The sequence below is a fragment of the Gopherus flavomarginatus genome, chromosome 1, assembly GCF_025201925.1.
Source record: "Gopherus flavomarginatus isolate rGopFla2 chromosome 1, rGopFla2.mat.asm, whole genome shotgun sequence".
Classification (NCBI taxonomy): Eukaryota; Metazoa; Chordata; order Testudines; family Testudinidae; genus Gopherus; species Gopherus flavomarginatus.
In genome coordinates this window covers 155,765,399-155,782,739 of record NC_066617.1, presented here as the reverse complement: position 1 = coordinate 155,782,739, position 17,341 = coordinate 155,765,399, and the positions used below count along the sequence as shown (strand labels likewise).

The 17,341-nt window shown below is 44.7% G+C and overlaps 1 protein-coding gene across 2 annotated transcripts in view; it reads right to left on the bottom strand.

Moving 5' to 3' along the window:
* WARS2 (tryptophanyl tRNA synthetase 2, mitochondrial) overlaps positions 1-17,341 on the bottom strand; it is an 85,776-nt gene that overhangs the window by 39,833 nt on the left and 28,602 nt on the right. For both annotated transcript variants that reach the window (XR_007769061.1, XM_050921411.1), the window contains exon 2: positions 11,618-11,875. Coding sequence is in view for 1 of the 2 variants with exons in the window: in XM_050921411.1 (XP_050777368.1) it covers positions 11,618-11,875 (258 nt within the window). In the remaining variant the exon portion in view is untranslated. The remainder of the gene's footprint in view (positions 1-11,617; positions 11,876-17,341) is intronic.

The following is a 17,341-nucleotide window of genomic DNA, read 5'->3' as shown; positions in this document are numbered from 1 at the left end:
GAGGAGGAAATGAAACAAACTGCAGGCGGTATCCCGACTGCACCGTGCGTAAGACCCAGCGGTCTGATGTTATTAGGGACCACGCCGGGAGGAAAAAAGAAAGGCGGTTGGAAAACGGGGGGAAAGGATCCAATGGGGAAACTGTTACTGCGCCCTCGGGCGCACCTTCAAAATGAAGGCTTGGGACCAGGCGGGGGCTTAGAGGAGCCTTGGTTTTGGCCCCCTTGGTTCCCCGAATGCCTGCGCCTTCCGTTCCTGCCGCGGCGCCTGTTAAGGTCCTGCCGCTGGCGGAACTGGAGATACGGCCTGCGCTGTTGTTGCTGTTGCTGCGGCCGGAAGGGTCTGCGTTGCGTCACTGGAGTGTGCATCCCCAGTGACCTCATGATGACTCGGTTGTCTTTTAGACTCTTGAGTCTAGGGTCTGTCTTGTCCGAGAACAGCCCTTGGCCTTCAAAAGGAAGGTCCTGTATTGTGTGCTGGAGCTCCGGCGGAAGGCCGGAAACCTGCAGCCAGGAGAGGCGACGCATTGTTACACCCGACGCGAGGGTACGGGCAGCCGAATCCGCAGCGTCCAGAGAGGCTTGCAAGGACGTGCGTGCGACCTTCTTGCCTTCCTCTAAGATGGCCGCAAACTCCTGACGAGCATCTTGTGGCAACAGCTCCTTGAATTTGTCTGCTGCCACCCAGGAGTTAAAGGCGTATCTGCTTAACAGGGCCTGTTGGTTGGAGACCCTGAGTTGCAGCGCCCCAGCCGAGTACACCTTACGGCCGAGGAGATCCATCCGCCTGGCCTCCCTGGATTTGGGGGCTGGAGCCTCCTGACCATGACGCTCTTTATCATTGACGGATTGGACCACCAGGGAACACGGAATCGGGTGTACGTGGAGGTACTCGTAGCCCTTAGAAGGAGCCATGTACTTCCTCTCGACGCCCTTCGCAGTGGGAGGAATGGAGGCCGGAGACTGCCAGATGGTGTTGGCGTTGGCCTGGATGGTCCGTATGAACGGCAGGGCGACCCTGGTGGGAGCGTCTGCCGAGAGGATGGTGACAATAGGGTCCTCTACCTCCGAGACCTCCTCGGCTTGTAGACTCAGGTTTTGGGCTACTCGCCGGAGGAGGTCCTGGTGCGCCCTGAGGTCCAGCGGGGGGGGGCTGTTGGAGGAGGTCCCAGCCACCGCTTCATCAGGGGAAGAAGATGAGGAGACCCCCGGCAAGAGGGTGTCTAAAGGGGGGTCTCCCTCGGCCCTCGCCTCTGCCTCAGGAGCCAAAGTGGAGTCCTGGTGCTTGGATCCTTCCTCCCCATCCGGGGAGGGAGGGGGGCGAGACAACGAGGCCTCAGGTGCCCTGCGCTCCGCAGTCGCCGGCCTAGCAGGGAGCTGTTGGGGGCCCTGGGCCTGATGATATGCCCAGGGTGTCCAGAAACCCCATTGCTGTGGGGCTGGGTCCTGCTGTGGAGGCTCGCTGAACAGCGCCGCCTGCCGGTCGGTGCCCAGCGCGTACCCACTGTCCGCCAGCGAAGACACGGACGGCTGCCTAGAGGGCCATGGCGGGGCGGACCCTGGATGGTAAGGGTCCGCGCGGGCCGGCACGGGCGATCGTCTCGGTGCCGGGGACCGGTGCCGGGAGTCGTAACGGTGCCGGGAGCGGGACCGAGTTCTGCCACGGTGCCGGGATCCGGATCGGTACCGGGCGCCGCTTCGGTGCCGGGACCGGGACCTGCCACCAGCTCGGCGCCGGGAGGTCGACCGGTGCGGCGAACGTCTGGATCGGCTCCTGGACTCGCGGTGCCGGTAACGACGGCTGGAGTCTGACCGCGATCGTCTCGGTGTCGACCGGCGCCGCGAGTGCGACCGGTACCGCTGAGGGGAGCGGTGCCGGGACTGCGAGCGGCGGCGGGATCTGGAGCGACCGTGACGTCGGGACCTGGAGCGAGAACGAGAGTCCCGGGACGGTGCCGACATCATAGGCTTGCCTCTGGACACGACCCGCACCGGAGGTACCGGGGGTGGTAGCTGAGTGGGCTCGGTCATGGCTATGAGGTCCCGTGCCGAGGCGAAGGTCTCTGGTGTAGATGGCACCACTATCTCGACCCCAGATGTCATGGGGGAGCTTGGCGGCACCGGACTCGACGGACCCGCCGGGCCCGGAGTCGACGGTGCCGGCGGCGCCGCGGCCGATGCTGAGGCCGGGCGCTCCACTCGGGTGTGCCTGGCCGGAGTAATGGACTTCGACGGCCTAGGCTCTGTCCCCGGTGCCGGAGAAGGTCGGTGCCGGGGAGTCTTCTCGGTGCCGGTGCGATCCGGTGCCGGCGCCGAGATCACGGCCTGTGAAGCCGCCGGGTCAAGTGCCGCCTCCATGAGGAGAGTCCGGAGCCTTTGATCCCTCTCCTTCTTAGTCCTTGGCTTAAAAGCCTTGCAGATGCGGCACTTGTCGGATCTATGCGATTCCCCCAGGCACTTCAGGCACGCGTCGTGGGGGTCGCTGGTGGGCATAGGCTTCTTGCAGGCCGCACACTGCTTGAAGCCCGGCGAACCAGGCATGAGCCCGGTGCCGGGTGCCGGGAAGGGCTAAGCCCCCGGCGAAAAACTATTTACAACTACTTAACACTTAACTACTACTATCTAACTTAACAGTCTAATTAACAACTACAATAGAGATAACGATAGAAAAACAAGGAGAGCTAGGGACGTGGAGGACAGCTATGCCGCGCTCCACAGTTCCAACGACCGACACGGCGGTAAGAAGGAACTGAGGAGCGGGTGGGCCGGCAGGGATATATATTGGGCGCCATGGCGGCGCCACTCCAGGGGGCGACCTGCCGGCCCACTGGAGTTGCTAGGGTAAAAAGTTTCCGACGAACGTGCACGCGCGGCGCGCACACCTAACTGGAATGGATGTGAGCAATCACTCGAAGAAGAACCTATCCTTGCAACAAAGCCCGATGCCAGCTCTGTCCACATATCTATTCAAGTGACACCATCATAGGACCTAATCATATCAGCCACAACATCAGGGGCTCATTCACCTGCATATCTACCAACGTGATATATGCCATCATGTGCCAGCAATGCCCCTCTGCCATATACATTGGCCAAACCGGACAGTCTCTACGCAAAAGAATAAATGGACACAAATCTGACATCAGGAATCATAACATTCAAAAAACAGTGGGAAAACACTTTAACCTCTCTAACCACTCAGTGACAGACTTGAAGGTGGCAATTTTGCAACAAAAAAACTTCAAAAACAGACTCCAAAGAGAGACTGCTGAACTCGAATTAATATGCAAATTAGATACAATTAACTCAGGCCTAAACAGAGACTGGGAATGGTTGGATCATTACACTAATTGAATCTATTTCCCTATGTTAAGTTCTCCTCACACCTTCTATGGGTCATCTTAATTATCACTTCAAAAGTTTTTTTTCTCCTGCTGATGACAGCTCATCTCAATTGATTAGACTCTTCATGTTGGTATGCATACTTCCACCTTTTCATGTTCTCTGTATGTATAAATATCTCCTGTCTGTGTGTTCCATTCTATGCATCCGAAGAAGTGAGCTGTAGCTCACGAAAGCTCATGCTGAAATAAATTTGTTAGTCTCTAAGGTGCCACAAGTACTCCTGTTCTTTTTGCACTTTTATTCTAATGCAGAAAGAGGGGACAGTTGTCCTTCATTTCACGTATACCTCTCACTGGAAGGCCTAACAAAGTTATCAGTGACAAAAAATCCATTTTCCACAATTATATTTAATCTTTCTTATGGCACTTCCATCATATGTGGTATGCATCATTACTACATTACATATCTTTGAGCCTAACAGGAGAAGAATGTTACTGAAAGCATATTTTGAGATGATTTGGTTTTAGAGTAAACAGCACATCACATATTGACACTAAAAGCACATACCAGGGACAACACCATCCTATCCCATATCTTAGACAATGATTCGCTGTCATCTGGGGAAGTCATCCAGCTATTAATTTACATCTAGACTCCACATCAAGTCTTATTAAGTTGTGTAAACTCTGAAATAAGCACTTTTGTTTTACAGGAATATTTATTACTCCTCTGTGACCTCTGTTTTCTTCTTATATCCCGTAACCTGGCCAGGCTGTCATTCTTAGAACTTGGTTTGTAAATAATGGTGGGACTTTTATTTCTTTCCTCCAGACTCTATTCTAATGTCTAACAGATTTTATACTAGGAATTTTTTCTAGAGCATCATCTTAAAAAATGTCCTTTGCTTGATTTCAATCTATCACAGCTAGTTATACCGAACTCCCTTGCACCACCCTAAATAATTATTTGGGATCCTAGATAATTATACATTTAAAATACTTGTAGACTATCATTATGGCTCCTTTTAAGTCACCACTTAGTCAGCCTACATAGATTTTGCTTTTATATAGCAATGCCTATATTAGAATTAGGCATACTACCTAACTTTCTTACATGCATAAAGCCTAATATTTAAGTGTCTCAACCCAGCCTCTATTTGTACCCATGTCACTGACACACTATCACTTGTACATGCAAATGATAGAATCTTCATGCACAAAACCTGTTTTCACCAAACCTACCCTTGATTTTCATGACCGAATGAACTGCGTGTGTGTTTACATGCACAAATGGAGCCCACATTTGTAGATCTTAATTTCCTCAAATTAAGCAACATATTGGCCTTAATTTCTTTATAAAAAATCCGTTCACTACTACTGCACTGACATATTTGTTAATTTTACCCATTCTTGAATTTTATTTCTTCCTTGATGAGTGAATTTAGTAGTTCAAGTTATCATATTGAGAACACTGGAATCTGGACAGGTACAGAACAGGCTGTAATGATGATCTTGTCAGTACTATGAATTCTCCTTGTCTTTTTTGTGACACACTTGTAGTACATCTTGTAACATACACAAAGGTATGACACTAGAGTTACATGACTGCCAAATGCCATTTGTTTTCAGCGAGTCTAAATATTGTTTCAGTTTAAACAAATTAGTGCCAATCTGGACAGCACAAACACCTCAAATACCTTTGTTGTCAGATGCTACCGCTGTGATGCTCTGCTTTGTTCAGTGTTGATATCACTCGGCTGCGTGCGTGTGTTCCCTCTGTGTGCTGTCCCAGCTCTTCGAAGATAGCTGACACAGCAGATCCCGAGAGAACCCCCAATGACCACAGAATCTAGTAAGGTATGAAGGCATTTCGGCCAGGTTTACTGTCAAACGAAGCACAATGATAGTTCCCTCTAGATTTTACTCTACAGGACATACTATGAGTATGTGCCCTCTGGCAACGGACTCAGCTCAGTCAGTGGCAGGACTTTCCACTGCCCCCTTGGCTGGACAAAAACACCGCCCCAGGGATGTATTCTTATACACAGGTTCAAACAAGTTACACATCACTCCTGATGTACTGAACTGCAATTCTTCTACGTAGCAAGGTGCAATCCCTTTACATAGTAAGGTGCCGCCTCTCACCTTGAACATGTTGGTTCGAACAAAACAACACTATCCATCATATTACCCTTTTGGCCCTGTCATTGGGATGAGTCGGCTTGTTCCTTGTTATCTGTGGAATGTTTCAGTATTAGAGTGTCCTGGTACCATGTTTATACTTCAATATACTATATGGATATATGTTTATGCAACATCAGCCCTTTTCTTGCCAGCTTCTGTGAGCAGGGCCTGCCTCTAGCTCACAGCTTAACTTTGCTTTACGTTAGCAAAGTCTTGACCATTACTTTAGCTCAGGCCTCATATCGGGCCTTTGATACCGAGGGTTATATCTCAGGGCCTCTTCTTACTACACCTCTTTCTCTTACTGTCCGTCAGTGTTCCGATGGAATTTTAAAATCTCCCAGAAACCACTGCTTCTGAGAGCTGTGCTGGCAACTGTGGAATGGGTACTTCTCAAAGAGCACTGCAATCGAAACAGTTTTGAACATCAGTAGCGGGACCATAGGCAAACCTGCAATGGTTCAGAATGTGATTCAGCACGTCCAGATACAGCTAATTGTTTGTGCTTCAACTGTTCTGTCCCTCTACTTCCATTAGGAATTACTGAGATCATTAGCATAGACAAGCCCTAGATAACAGTGCATTGGTAACTTTGAACATTTTTCCATCAGTGGATAATTGAAGCATATTAATGCCAAAGGTCAAAGGTACCAGAGTCAATTTAATTGAGGCCAGTCTACCCACTGCATAATGTGAAGAGTCACCGCTGGCAGTAACTTTATGTTTGAGAATGTTTCCTTGTCAGTGTTAAATGTTCTTGAAATCCAGAGGTTCCTATTAAGATGCTGACTCTGTACCATGGCTCTATAATAACAATTACAATTTTCTTGAATTTGATACCCCAAAATGGATGCAAGCTGTTGTGTGTCAATTATAATTTGATTTAATGATAAATGAAATATAATGGATAGTTTGTAGTGTATAATCTCTATAGTTACTAAGAGAACACTAAAAACTAAGGGCCTGATCCTGCAAGGTACAGAGCATCCTAAACCCCTAAGGATGGCAAAGGGAGCTCAGGATATTCAGTGTCTCACAGACTGTACTAAGAAATGGCCTTCTCAAGGGACTTTGAAAGAATCAACTTCTGTATTGCTTATACTGTGCAAGATGCATAAAGCCTTCCACCATCAGCTAGAGACTAGGAGCCTTATTCAGACACTCGCTAAAGTCAAGGGAATCTTTCCATTACAGTCTAAGGCTTGGTTCAAGGCAGACTGGACCACATTAGCTCAGCTTTCAGAATTCTGTGATGTCATCAACCCAATCCTCAAGTTGCTGCCCAAATCTTCTAATAAAATGTTAGAAGACAGGACACAATATTCATTTTTTAATGTAAATCATACAAACGACCCTTAAAACATTATGAAGTCATCTTTATTATAAAGGAGAAATAAGATAAAAAATGTATTGGTTTAAAATTTCACCTTTATAGCTCTGTAGGTAACATTCTTATACCTGTTTCCAAATTTGGGAGTATGACATGGAGAGTCATGTAAAAAATTCATACAATAAAAATGTGAAGGGGAACGTTTTGCAAACAAAATCCCAGTTGCTTTACATTTGAGATCAAGAGAACACTGAACCGGCTTCAAGTTTAAATCTGAAGACTGAGAAAAAAGAATGTAAACTGTTGTAGCTTTACTGGCATAAGGTTATTCCTGGGTCACCTACTTATGTCAAGCCTCCTTTGGCCAGAGGTCTTGTATGGCTAAGTTGAAATCGTACAGATCTTAGCCTGTAGGCCTTGCATTACAGCCTTACCTTGCTTATATACCTAATACACACTCATCACTCAAAAATACTTGTCAATACATTGAATTGATAGTTGAATTCATAGTTCTGTGTTAAACCACAGTGTCCCCAGTGGGTAAGCCTGGTTCCTGTGTTGCTACAGTTTTAAAATGAACAGGGTGAAAATCACCCTTAGCAATTCTTTTAAGTTGGGGCACCCTAGGAGTACATGAAGAATAAATACAGTGACCACAAACATGAGGGGGAAAGGAGTCCAGGAGAGCTGGCTGTATTTTAAAGAATCTTTATTGAGGTTGCAGGAACAAACCATTCCGATGTGTAGAAAGAATAGTAAATATGGCTTAACAATGAAATACTTGCTGATCTTAAACACAAAAGAGAAGCTTACAAGAAGTGGAAGATTGGACAAATGAACAGTGAGGAGTATAAAAATATTGCTCAGGCATGCAAGAGTGAAATCAGGAAGACCAAATCACATTTGGAGTGGCAGCTAGCAAGAGAAGTTAAGAGTAACAAAAAAGATTTCTTCAGGTACGTTAGCAACAAGAAGGAAGTCAAGGAAAGTGTGGGCCCCTTACTGAATGAGGGAGGCAACCTAGTGACAGAGGATGTGGAAAAAGCTGATGTACTCAATGCTTTTTTTGCCTCTGTCTTCACAAACAAGGTCAGCTTCCAGACTGCTGCACAGGGCAGCACAGTATGGGGAGGAGGTGACCAGCCCTCTGTGGAGAAAGAAGTGGTTCAGGACTATTTAGAAAAGCTGGAAGAGCACAAGTCCATGGGGCTGGATGCACTGCATCCAAGTGTGCTAAAAGAGTTGGTCGATGTGACTGCAGAGCCATTGGCCATTATTTTTGAAAACTCCTGGCGATTGGGGGAGGTCCCAGATGACTGGAAAAAGGCTAACGTAGTGCCCATCTTTAAAAAAGGGAAGGAGGAGGAGGCAGGAAACTACAGGCCAGTCAGCCTTACCTCAGTCCCTGGAAAAATCATGGAGCAGGTCCTCAAGGAATCAATTCTTAAGCACTCAGAGGAGAGGAAAGTGATCAGGAATAATCAGCATGGATTCACCAAGGGCAAGTCATGCCTGACTAACCTAATTGCCTTCTATGCCAAGATAACTGGCTCTGTCGATGAGAGGAAAGCAGTGGACATGTTGCTCCTTGACTTTAGCAAAGCTTTTGATACCGTCTCCCACAGTATTTTTGCCAGCAAGTTAAAGAAGTATGGACTGGATGAATGGACTATAAGGTGGATAGAAAGCTGGCTAGATCGTCGGCCTCAACGGGCAGTGATCAATGGCTCCATGTCTAGTTGGCAACCGGTATCAAGCGGAGTGCATCAAGGGTCAGACCTGGGGCCGGTTTTGTTCAATATCTTCTTTAATGATCTGGAGGATGGCGTGGATTGCACCCTCAGCAAGTTTGCAGATGACACTAAACTGGGAGGAGTGGTAGATACGCTGGAGGGTAGGGATAGGACACAGAGAGATCTAGACAAATTAGAGGACTGGGCCAAAATAAATCTGATGAGGTTCAACAAGGATAAGTGCAGAGTCATGCACTTAGGACAGAAGAATCTCATGCACTGCTACAGACTAGGGACCAAATGGCTAAGCAGCAGTTCTGCAGAAAAGGACCTAGGGATTACAGTGGACAAGAAGCTGGATATCAGTCAACAGTGTGCCCCTGTTGCCAAGAAGGCCTACGGCATTTTGAGCTGTATAAGTAGGAGCATCGCCAGCAGGTCGAGGGATGTGATCATTCCCCTCTATTCAGCATTGGTGAGGCCTCATCTGGAGTACTGTGTCCAGTTTTGGGCCCCAAACTACAAGAAGAATGTGGAAAAATTGGAAAGAGTCCAGAGGAAGGCAACAAAAATGATTATGGGGCTGGAACATATGACTTATGAGGAGAGGCTGAGGGACCTGGTATTATTTAGTCTGCAGAAGAGAAGAATGAGGGGGGATTTGACAGCTGCTTTCAGTTACCAGAAGGCGGGTTCCAAAGAGGATGGATCCTGGACTGTACTCAGTGGTAGCAGATGACAGAACAAGGAGTAATGGTCTCAAGTTGCAATGTGGGAGGTTTAGGTTGGATATTAGGAAAAACTTTTTCACCAGGAGGGTGGTGAAGCACTGGAATTGGTTACCTAGAGAGGTGGTGGAATCTCCTTCCTTAGAGGTTTTTAAGATCAGGCTTGACAAAGCCCTGGCTGGGATGATTTAGTTAGGGACTGGTCCTACTTTGAGCAGGGAGTTGGACTAGATGACCTCCCGAGGTCCCTTCCAATCCTGTTATTCTATGATTCTATGAAACACAGTTACAATTAAGAAATCCTGTTTGTATTACAAGTTATAAAACTGTAGCTACAGAGGAGCTGGAATCACTCACTAGAGACACTGGGGTTTAACACAGATCAATCCAATTTAATTAGAGGCTACACTGGCTTCCCAAAAGAACTCAGCTATGATGCATACAATCACTTGGGTGAAATGAAGGCTTGTGACAGACTGGTTTCTGGTCTGTCAATAATTCAAATGTCCTATAAAGAAGAAATACTGGTAAAAAGGAATTATGGGCAAAACATAATACCTGCCTCAAAAAAGACAGTGAGATATCTCTTGGTCAACACCTATGGTCAGGGACAGAAAACATCTGAAGCTATTTAGCATCCCAAACTTATTTCTGAAAACATTCATCCAGGGTAGGTCCACACTGGAGGAAATTTTACATTTGACTTAATTGGCAAACATATATGTATATACTAATGACATTCCTCAAAACTGCCTGGAGACTTGTTCAGACTAGGATGTACAAATGTGTTAGCTAACTTGAGCTAGTTAACAGTCAATTAATGAAAGTTAAAAAATGTGTGTAGACAAATTTCCAGAGCATGGTATGCTGTAAATGCGGGTTGAAAAGTTAACTAATACAAAATAAACACACCAGGAACAAGAAAAAAAGGAACCTCTGAACTGGTGTACCAAAAGAGGGTAATTAGAACAGTGGTTCTCAACCAGAGTCCTGGAGGGCTGTGAGCAGGTTTCAGGGGGTCGGCCAAGCAAGGCCAGCCCGACTGCATGGGTCTGAAGCCTGGGGCCCTGAGCCCTGCCACCCAGGGCTGAAGCTGAATCCTGAGCAATGTAGCTTCGCAGGGGCCCCTGTGGCATGGGGCCCCAAGCAACTGCCCTGCTTGCTACCCCCTAATGCTGGCCCTGGCTTTTACATGCAGAAAATAAGTTACTGTGGCACAGGTGCGCAGTGGAGTTTTTATAGCTTGTGAGATAGGGACAAGGGGGCGGGGGGTCTCAGAAAGAAAAAGGCTAAAAATCTCTGAATAAGAGAATGACTAACCCACAGTGGACATTTAATAGATAGACAACAGTCTCTCTAGGAAGGTGATTATCTGCATAAATACCTTTGTGAGGGATGCCAGATATTATAAACAGGCAGGCTAGCATGTTTAGGATCAAAAGAACCACAGTTTATCCATATCTATATTAGAAAAGTTGCATCACCAATTTAAATCAATCTAGTTAACTTGGTGCCAGCCCCACTGCACTAAAGCAAGGGTTCAGCCAGTTTAAACCATAAGATAATTTCTCAAATAGAAATAAGTAGGTTTAGTCAAAAGTTGGACTGGTTTAAGTGCATCTACATTAGAAGACTTCACTGGGTTAACTGGAGGGATTTAATATCCATTTAGTTAAGCCAGTGGAATTTTCTAATGTAGAGCAGGCCTTAGTTGTCATAGTAGTACTACTGAAGGAAGGTTATATGAAATCCATCCTACTTGAGAATCTCACTCAAAAGGGTAGGGAATTAAGGAATTCTCTAAGGTTTATCTTTTGCAGCACTTCTGTTTGACAGATGCACAGGAAACTCCAGACAAACCATGGACAAGAAGCAAATTCAAGGAGGAAGATAATGAAAATTGGGACTTGTCTCCAGCTGGTAAAATTCAGACCCTCTATTCAGCACCTCTGTATCTCCACTGGTGGTTGCAAGAGTGGACTCTGCCCTTCCACACTACAAGCTTCCACTCTTGCTACCAAGACTCATTGTTTTCTAATAAGTTTGACTTCAGAGTCACAAAGTCCTAGGCTCTTTGGGAAATATATGTATCCCAGGATGGACTTTGTGATCAAATCTTTGACCTTTGCAGAGAGTTAGTGAAGGCAGGAGTTTGGACTCTAACACTGCTAAGAATTTCTAGGACAGTCAGCACAAAAGAATAACGGACTTGCACGCTGCTATGTGTGCTCAGCAAAGTACAGGGGAACACCAGATAGCCATATCTGAGAATCAAGTTTTAAATAACTGGGACACTGACCTGTGACTGCTGAAAAAGGAGGCACTTCTCTGGATTGATACCACAGGCGAGGAGAGTGGCAGTGGTATCCAGGATGCTCTGACGCAAGACCGCTGGCTCCCGGGGTACTGTGAGAGCGTGCAGATCTACAATGCTGTATAACACAGAGTTGTACTCTTCCTGCAGCCTCATCCAGTTCTGGATGGCTCCACAGTAGTTGCCAAGGTGGAGCTTCCCAGTTGGCTGAATACCTGAGAAAATTCGATCCATGCCGCTATTCTGTAAAGAAAACATTTAATAATTTATGCCATCATTGCTTTTTCATAGCTTCTTTCACCTGTGGCTGTCAGTGTTTTTCAGACATTGGTTATGCCTCACCTACTCCCCATTTCCTCCTACTCTTCATTTTGCAGTGTTTGCTGTCAAACTGGAAGAATGTATGTGATGGAGACCAGCAGGGATCTGTCCTGGGCCTGGTATTTTTAAATATTTTCATCACTGACTTCAATAATGGAGTGAAGAGAACACTTATAAAATTTGCGGATGATACCTAGCTGGGAGGAGTTGCAAGCACTTTGGAGGACAGGATCAGAATTCAAAATGATCTTGACAAACTGGTTAATGGATCTGAAACCACCAGGATAAAATTCAATAAAGACAATAAGGTACTACACGTACGAAGGAAAAAAATCAAATGCACAAATACAAAATAGGAAAAAAGCAGTAGTACTGCTGAAAAGGATCATTGTAGATCACAAATTGAAGACAAGTCAACAGTGTGATGCAACTGAGAAAAAGACACAGTTCTGGAACTATAACAGGACTGCCATATGTAAGACATGGGAGGTAACTGTTCTGCTGTAACTGGCATTAGTCCAGTTTTGAGCACCACACTTTAAGACAGACATGGATAAAAAGCACTGGAATAGTTTATCAAGGGAGGCTGTGGAATGCCCATCATTGTAGGTTTTTAAGAACAGGTTAAACAAACACCTTTCAGGGATGGACTAGATGTACTTGGTACTGCTCAGTGCAGGGGGCTGGCAGGAATAGATAAGGTCTTGAGGTCTATTTCCGGCCCTAGATGTCTATAATTCTATCATTTCCTCCTGCAAGGTAAGTATAATTGTTACACAAAAGAAAGATATCCTGGCTCATGACTGTCCAGAAACAGTTAGCGTGATCAGTCATTAAAACTTCCTATTGTTTACCTCAAATAAATACTGAAATCTAGAATAATTATAACCAGTCAAATTACATGTACAAACAAATGCACTGGCTGAAATTGAATTCTGTAATCACTACTTTTCAACAGAGGCAAGGGACTACATTTTTGCTCTGAATCTGTAACTTAAACTTTTTCTTTTAGCGTATTAATCATACTGATACAGAAGCTCAGGATGACAGTGAAGGGAATTCCAGACATTTCTCCTCAAAATGTTCAAAGTATCAAAAGAACCTGACTTCTCATTCCAGTGACCATAAAAGGTTTATCCCTATTGATGGGAAAATATTGACAGCTGTGTTCTAATAGAAAGATTAAAGAGAGTTAATATATACAGTTTGTTAAATGACAACTAACGTTTTTGGAAAGTTCGTTTTCCTCTGTCCTGGCTCTCAGGCTGATCATTCTCTCGGGTACATTTACACTGCAAAAAACTTCCAGTGGCAGCAAGTCTTAGAGCCCAGGTCTACAGAGATGTTCCCACTCAGGCTGAAGCCTGGCCTCTGACACCCACCCTGATTGTTGAGTTTCAGAGACTGAGCTCCAGCCCAAGCAGAAACATTCCCAGTACTATCTGTAGTGCTGTAACGCAAGACCAAATCTGTAGTCCTGGGCTCGGTAACTTGTGTCCACATTTTTTTTTCTTTTGCACTACAGATGTACCCTCAGAAACTGAAGCTGGCAGGGTTCGATCAATTACCTCCAAACTTACCAGAAAAATTCCTCTGTACTTTGAAAATATTTAAACAATGTCATGTGAAAATACTTTTTGTAAAATTAAGGGAGTGCAAGTGTAACCTTGTTTCCAATGTTAACTATGGAACCACTATAAAGATGATTCATAACATAGGAAGTTTACATGTTAAAAGGACATCAACTTAAAAAACATCTTTCAAACAGAAGTGTGATTATCTACTATTGTTACAAGTAACATCTAAGATTCCTATAACTAAGATAAGAATTTTTTTTCCCAGTTTTACTTTGAGGATTTGATGACTAGTTAGATGGTGAGCTTCCCATTTGTGGGAGGTCTTTTTTTATAGGAAAAAAATGTGATTGTAAAACCACAAAAACAACGGGGATACTCTTGGGCAAGTGTAAAACCTGAAATTATTTTTTTTAAGTCACTAGCTTTCAAACTGACTGTGTCCCTTTAAGAAATTACTACTAATCTAGATGGGCATAATGAAATACAAAATTTTAGGCAACATTTCAAACTGGTAGTGTTTTTTTTTTTTAAATGACCAGCAATTCAAAAGAACATTGTGATGCTGTATAAAGGGGAAGGTGACTGTCTATAATACTAATAGGGTCACCACTTTTACAAAATTGTGATAATTCTTATACAAAGTATGCTTTCTGAGGTATCACTGGAAAAGTTCTAATTTGCTGTGTATAAGTATCTTGTTATAATGTGTGTATCAACACTGTGTATGTAGTTATGAAATTTTGGCTAGGTGTTTGTAACTCAAACATCTGAGTCTAGGAAATGTCCACAGGTTAGCCCTTCAGGAATAACAAAGGAGCTATAAACAAAAGCCTCTACATGTCATCTCCGAAGACACCTTAAGCAGCATATTCCACGCAGAAGGTGGAAACAAAATTTGCAATTCATAGAAGAACTGTTGGCCCAGCTGGTAGACAGTGGAGCTGTCTGAGCCAGCACATAAGCACTGGCACCATCTGACTCCATGATACAGCCAGGATTTTTCCCGAAGAGGGGTCAAGATATAAAAGGCGAGAACAAAGGCTCCTGACCCCCTCTTTCCCACCACATCTTTGGACTGCTGAAGTCTGACACAGGAAATTTTGAACAAAGGACTGAGGTCCCCAATGTTATTTGGGTAAACTGTAGACTTATAGAAAACTAGAAGATATAACATCTCTGCTACAATTGTGGATTGACAAACTAAACCCTCTGTAATGTATTTTACCTGATTTAAACCTCTGAAATAACTGTCATTTCTTTTCTTAGCTAATAAAACTTTAGTTAATTTTACTAAAGTGATTGGCTGGCAGCGTTGTCTTGACCTGGTGGTAAGTGACTAGTTTTTTGGAGCCAGAACTTGATGTCTGGTGATGATTCATTTTAATAACCTTTCATCACAGTAGTCTAGTTTGTCTGTGTGGAGGCTTGAGAGCTAAGAGGATTGTCAGTGGCTTTATGATGAGCTAATAAAGGGAGGGCTTGTCTTCACTAACGGGGTAGGTTGACCTAAGTTATGCTACTTCAGCTACGTGAATAACGTAGCTGGAGTTGATGTAGCTTAGGTCAAATCACCCCAGTGTCTTCACTGTTCTGCGTCGATGAGAGACGCTCTCCCATCGACTTACCTTACTTTTCTTGGGGAGCTGGAATACCAGGGTTGACCAGAGAACACTACAGTCAATTTAGCAGGTCTTCACTAGACCCACTAAATCAACCCCTGCTGCATCAATTGCAGCAGTGTCGATCTCCCCGATCTCCCCGTAGTGAAGATCAGCCCTGACCCAGGAGCAGGCATATACTGCTGGTTTGGTTAAATCTAACTATAGAACCATTTTGGAAGTGTCTGCCAAGTTTTGAAAGTCTGACCTAATATTGGCACTCACAGTTGTGACCCACACTAGACACCAGTGACAACCATAACCAATTTTCTTCTTACTTTTTGCTAAAAATATTCTCATTTGCCTTCAGAATAGACTACTACTCTTCAGGTCAAGTCAATTTTCTTACTTAAAGTTAGAGCGAGCAAATACAGGACTTCTAACAGAGCTTTGTCTGCAATCTTTAACACCTGGTTATAATTAAACTACTATATACTAGCAGACTGTGTTCCAAATACCATTAAATCAGTTTCCTGGGAGACCTGCCAATAAAACAATTATTCTGATGTTACAGTACACTCTACCCAATTGCACCACTCTAATATTTTGTTTACACAACACATTTCACCCCAAGACACTTTGCTAAAACAAAAAGAATGTATCAATGGCAAAAAACTATGTTCGTGCAGAATTAATGTTGTTTAGTGGTAAGTAGTCCCCTTGAGAAAGGCTGACTTGATTACGGGCAACCTTAACTGAGGTCAGACTAGATAATCATAAAGGTCCCTTCTGGCCTTAGAATCTATGAACTCTGCATTTCCTGGTTTTCCGAAGTTTGAATTTTGCTCAACTCAATGGTCTGCAAGGGGATGACATGCCACCAAGCAACACTGGATTTTTTGGCACTGAATTTCCTAGACATATAGTTGGTAGGAGTTAGTAGTCATTTAGACAGTTGTGCATATCATGTCTTACAATTAGCATGCTCAGTCAGCCTATCCTCCCATCCCTCTGGCCCCATCAGCCATGCTTCTGCACACTTCTCCAGCCATGCCACTGACCCAGGCAATGTGTTCCCCCCTCCTACCTGGCCCCTCCCTGACTACTATGCCATGGCCTCCCCAGCGCAAGCAGGAACCACATCTTCCTGAAGTCTTCACTCTGGGTATATAAATGCTTCTATTTCCCTTCCTTCCTCCCCTCTCTTATAACCCAACTCACATGCAATACTTGGAGCAAAGGACAACTGTGTTACAGTGGAATAGTGTTCCTGGTTGTGGCTGTTTTTTGCAGGGCTTATACCTGTAGAATCCCACAATCAAATGACCTCAAATGGGGATTATAAACATTATGTAGTAGTGCAACACTACTCAGGGGTAGCCAGGGTTGTGGGGTTTTGCTATTACCTACCCTTAGCATGAGGAAACCTTGTTTGAGCCTGCTGTGGGTCAGCTCCCCACCACCACTAGCCTCTGGTAACACAAGTACTGTTTCCATTGTGGCCCTCTTTTCATTCATTCAAAAGTTGGCACAATTTTCAGCTATTGGGCTGAAGTTTTCCAGACCTGGTTTCTCTTAAAAGTTGAATTTTTGGTGGGGAATTTTTGTCTTGTAGACTCTTCCTCTCTTATCTGCCATCCTGCAGCTCACATCTCTTCTCCCATTATCAAATAACATGAAATCCCTGGGGCAACGATCGACAAAGGAACAGGCAGTCTTAACTCTTCCCATGTTTACTAGTTATATTTCTATGTGTTTGGATCACTAATGCAGGACTGCTGAGGCTTTCTAAGTCATACTGTACATAGTTCTGTACCTGGTTTTGTATTGTGTGCATAAGTGAGAGAGAGATGGTGTTAGGTTGTGAATGGTGTCCAAGAGACTTGTTTATCTATCATGTTTAGGAAAGCCTGCATGAATAGGACAGTTAAAACACACATTAATTACTATCATAGTTTTTATTTATTAGACAAACATCCTGCTTCAGCGAGGGGAGATAGAGTAGATGACCTCTCAAGGTCCCTTCCAGTTGTACATTTCTGTGATTCTATGATTTTCTCCTGCGAGGCAAGTACAATTCTTACGTGAAATACCAGCTTATGATTGTCCAGAAATGTATGTGATGGAGTCATTACATGATATCTCTATGTGTGCACATTGGCATAGTGTGTTCACAGCTGAAGCTATAGTTGCACTTGCTCTGTGGGCAGCGG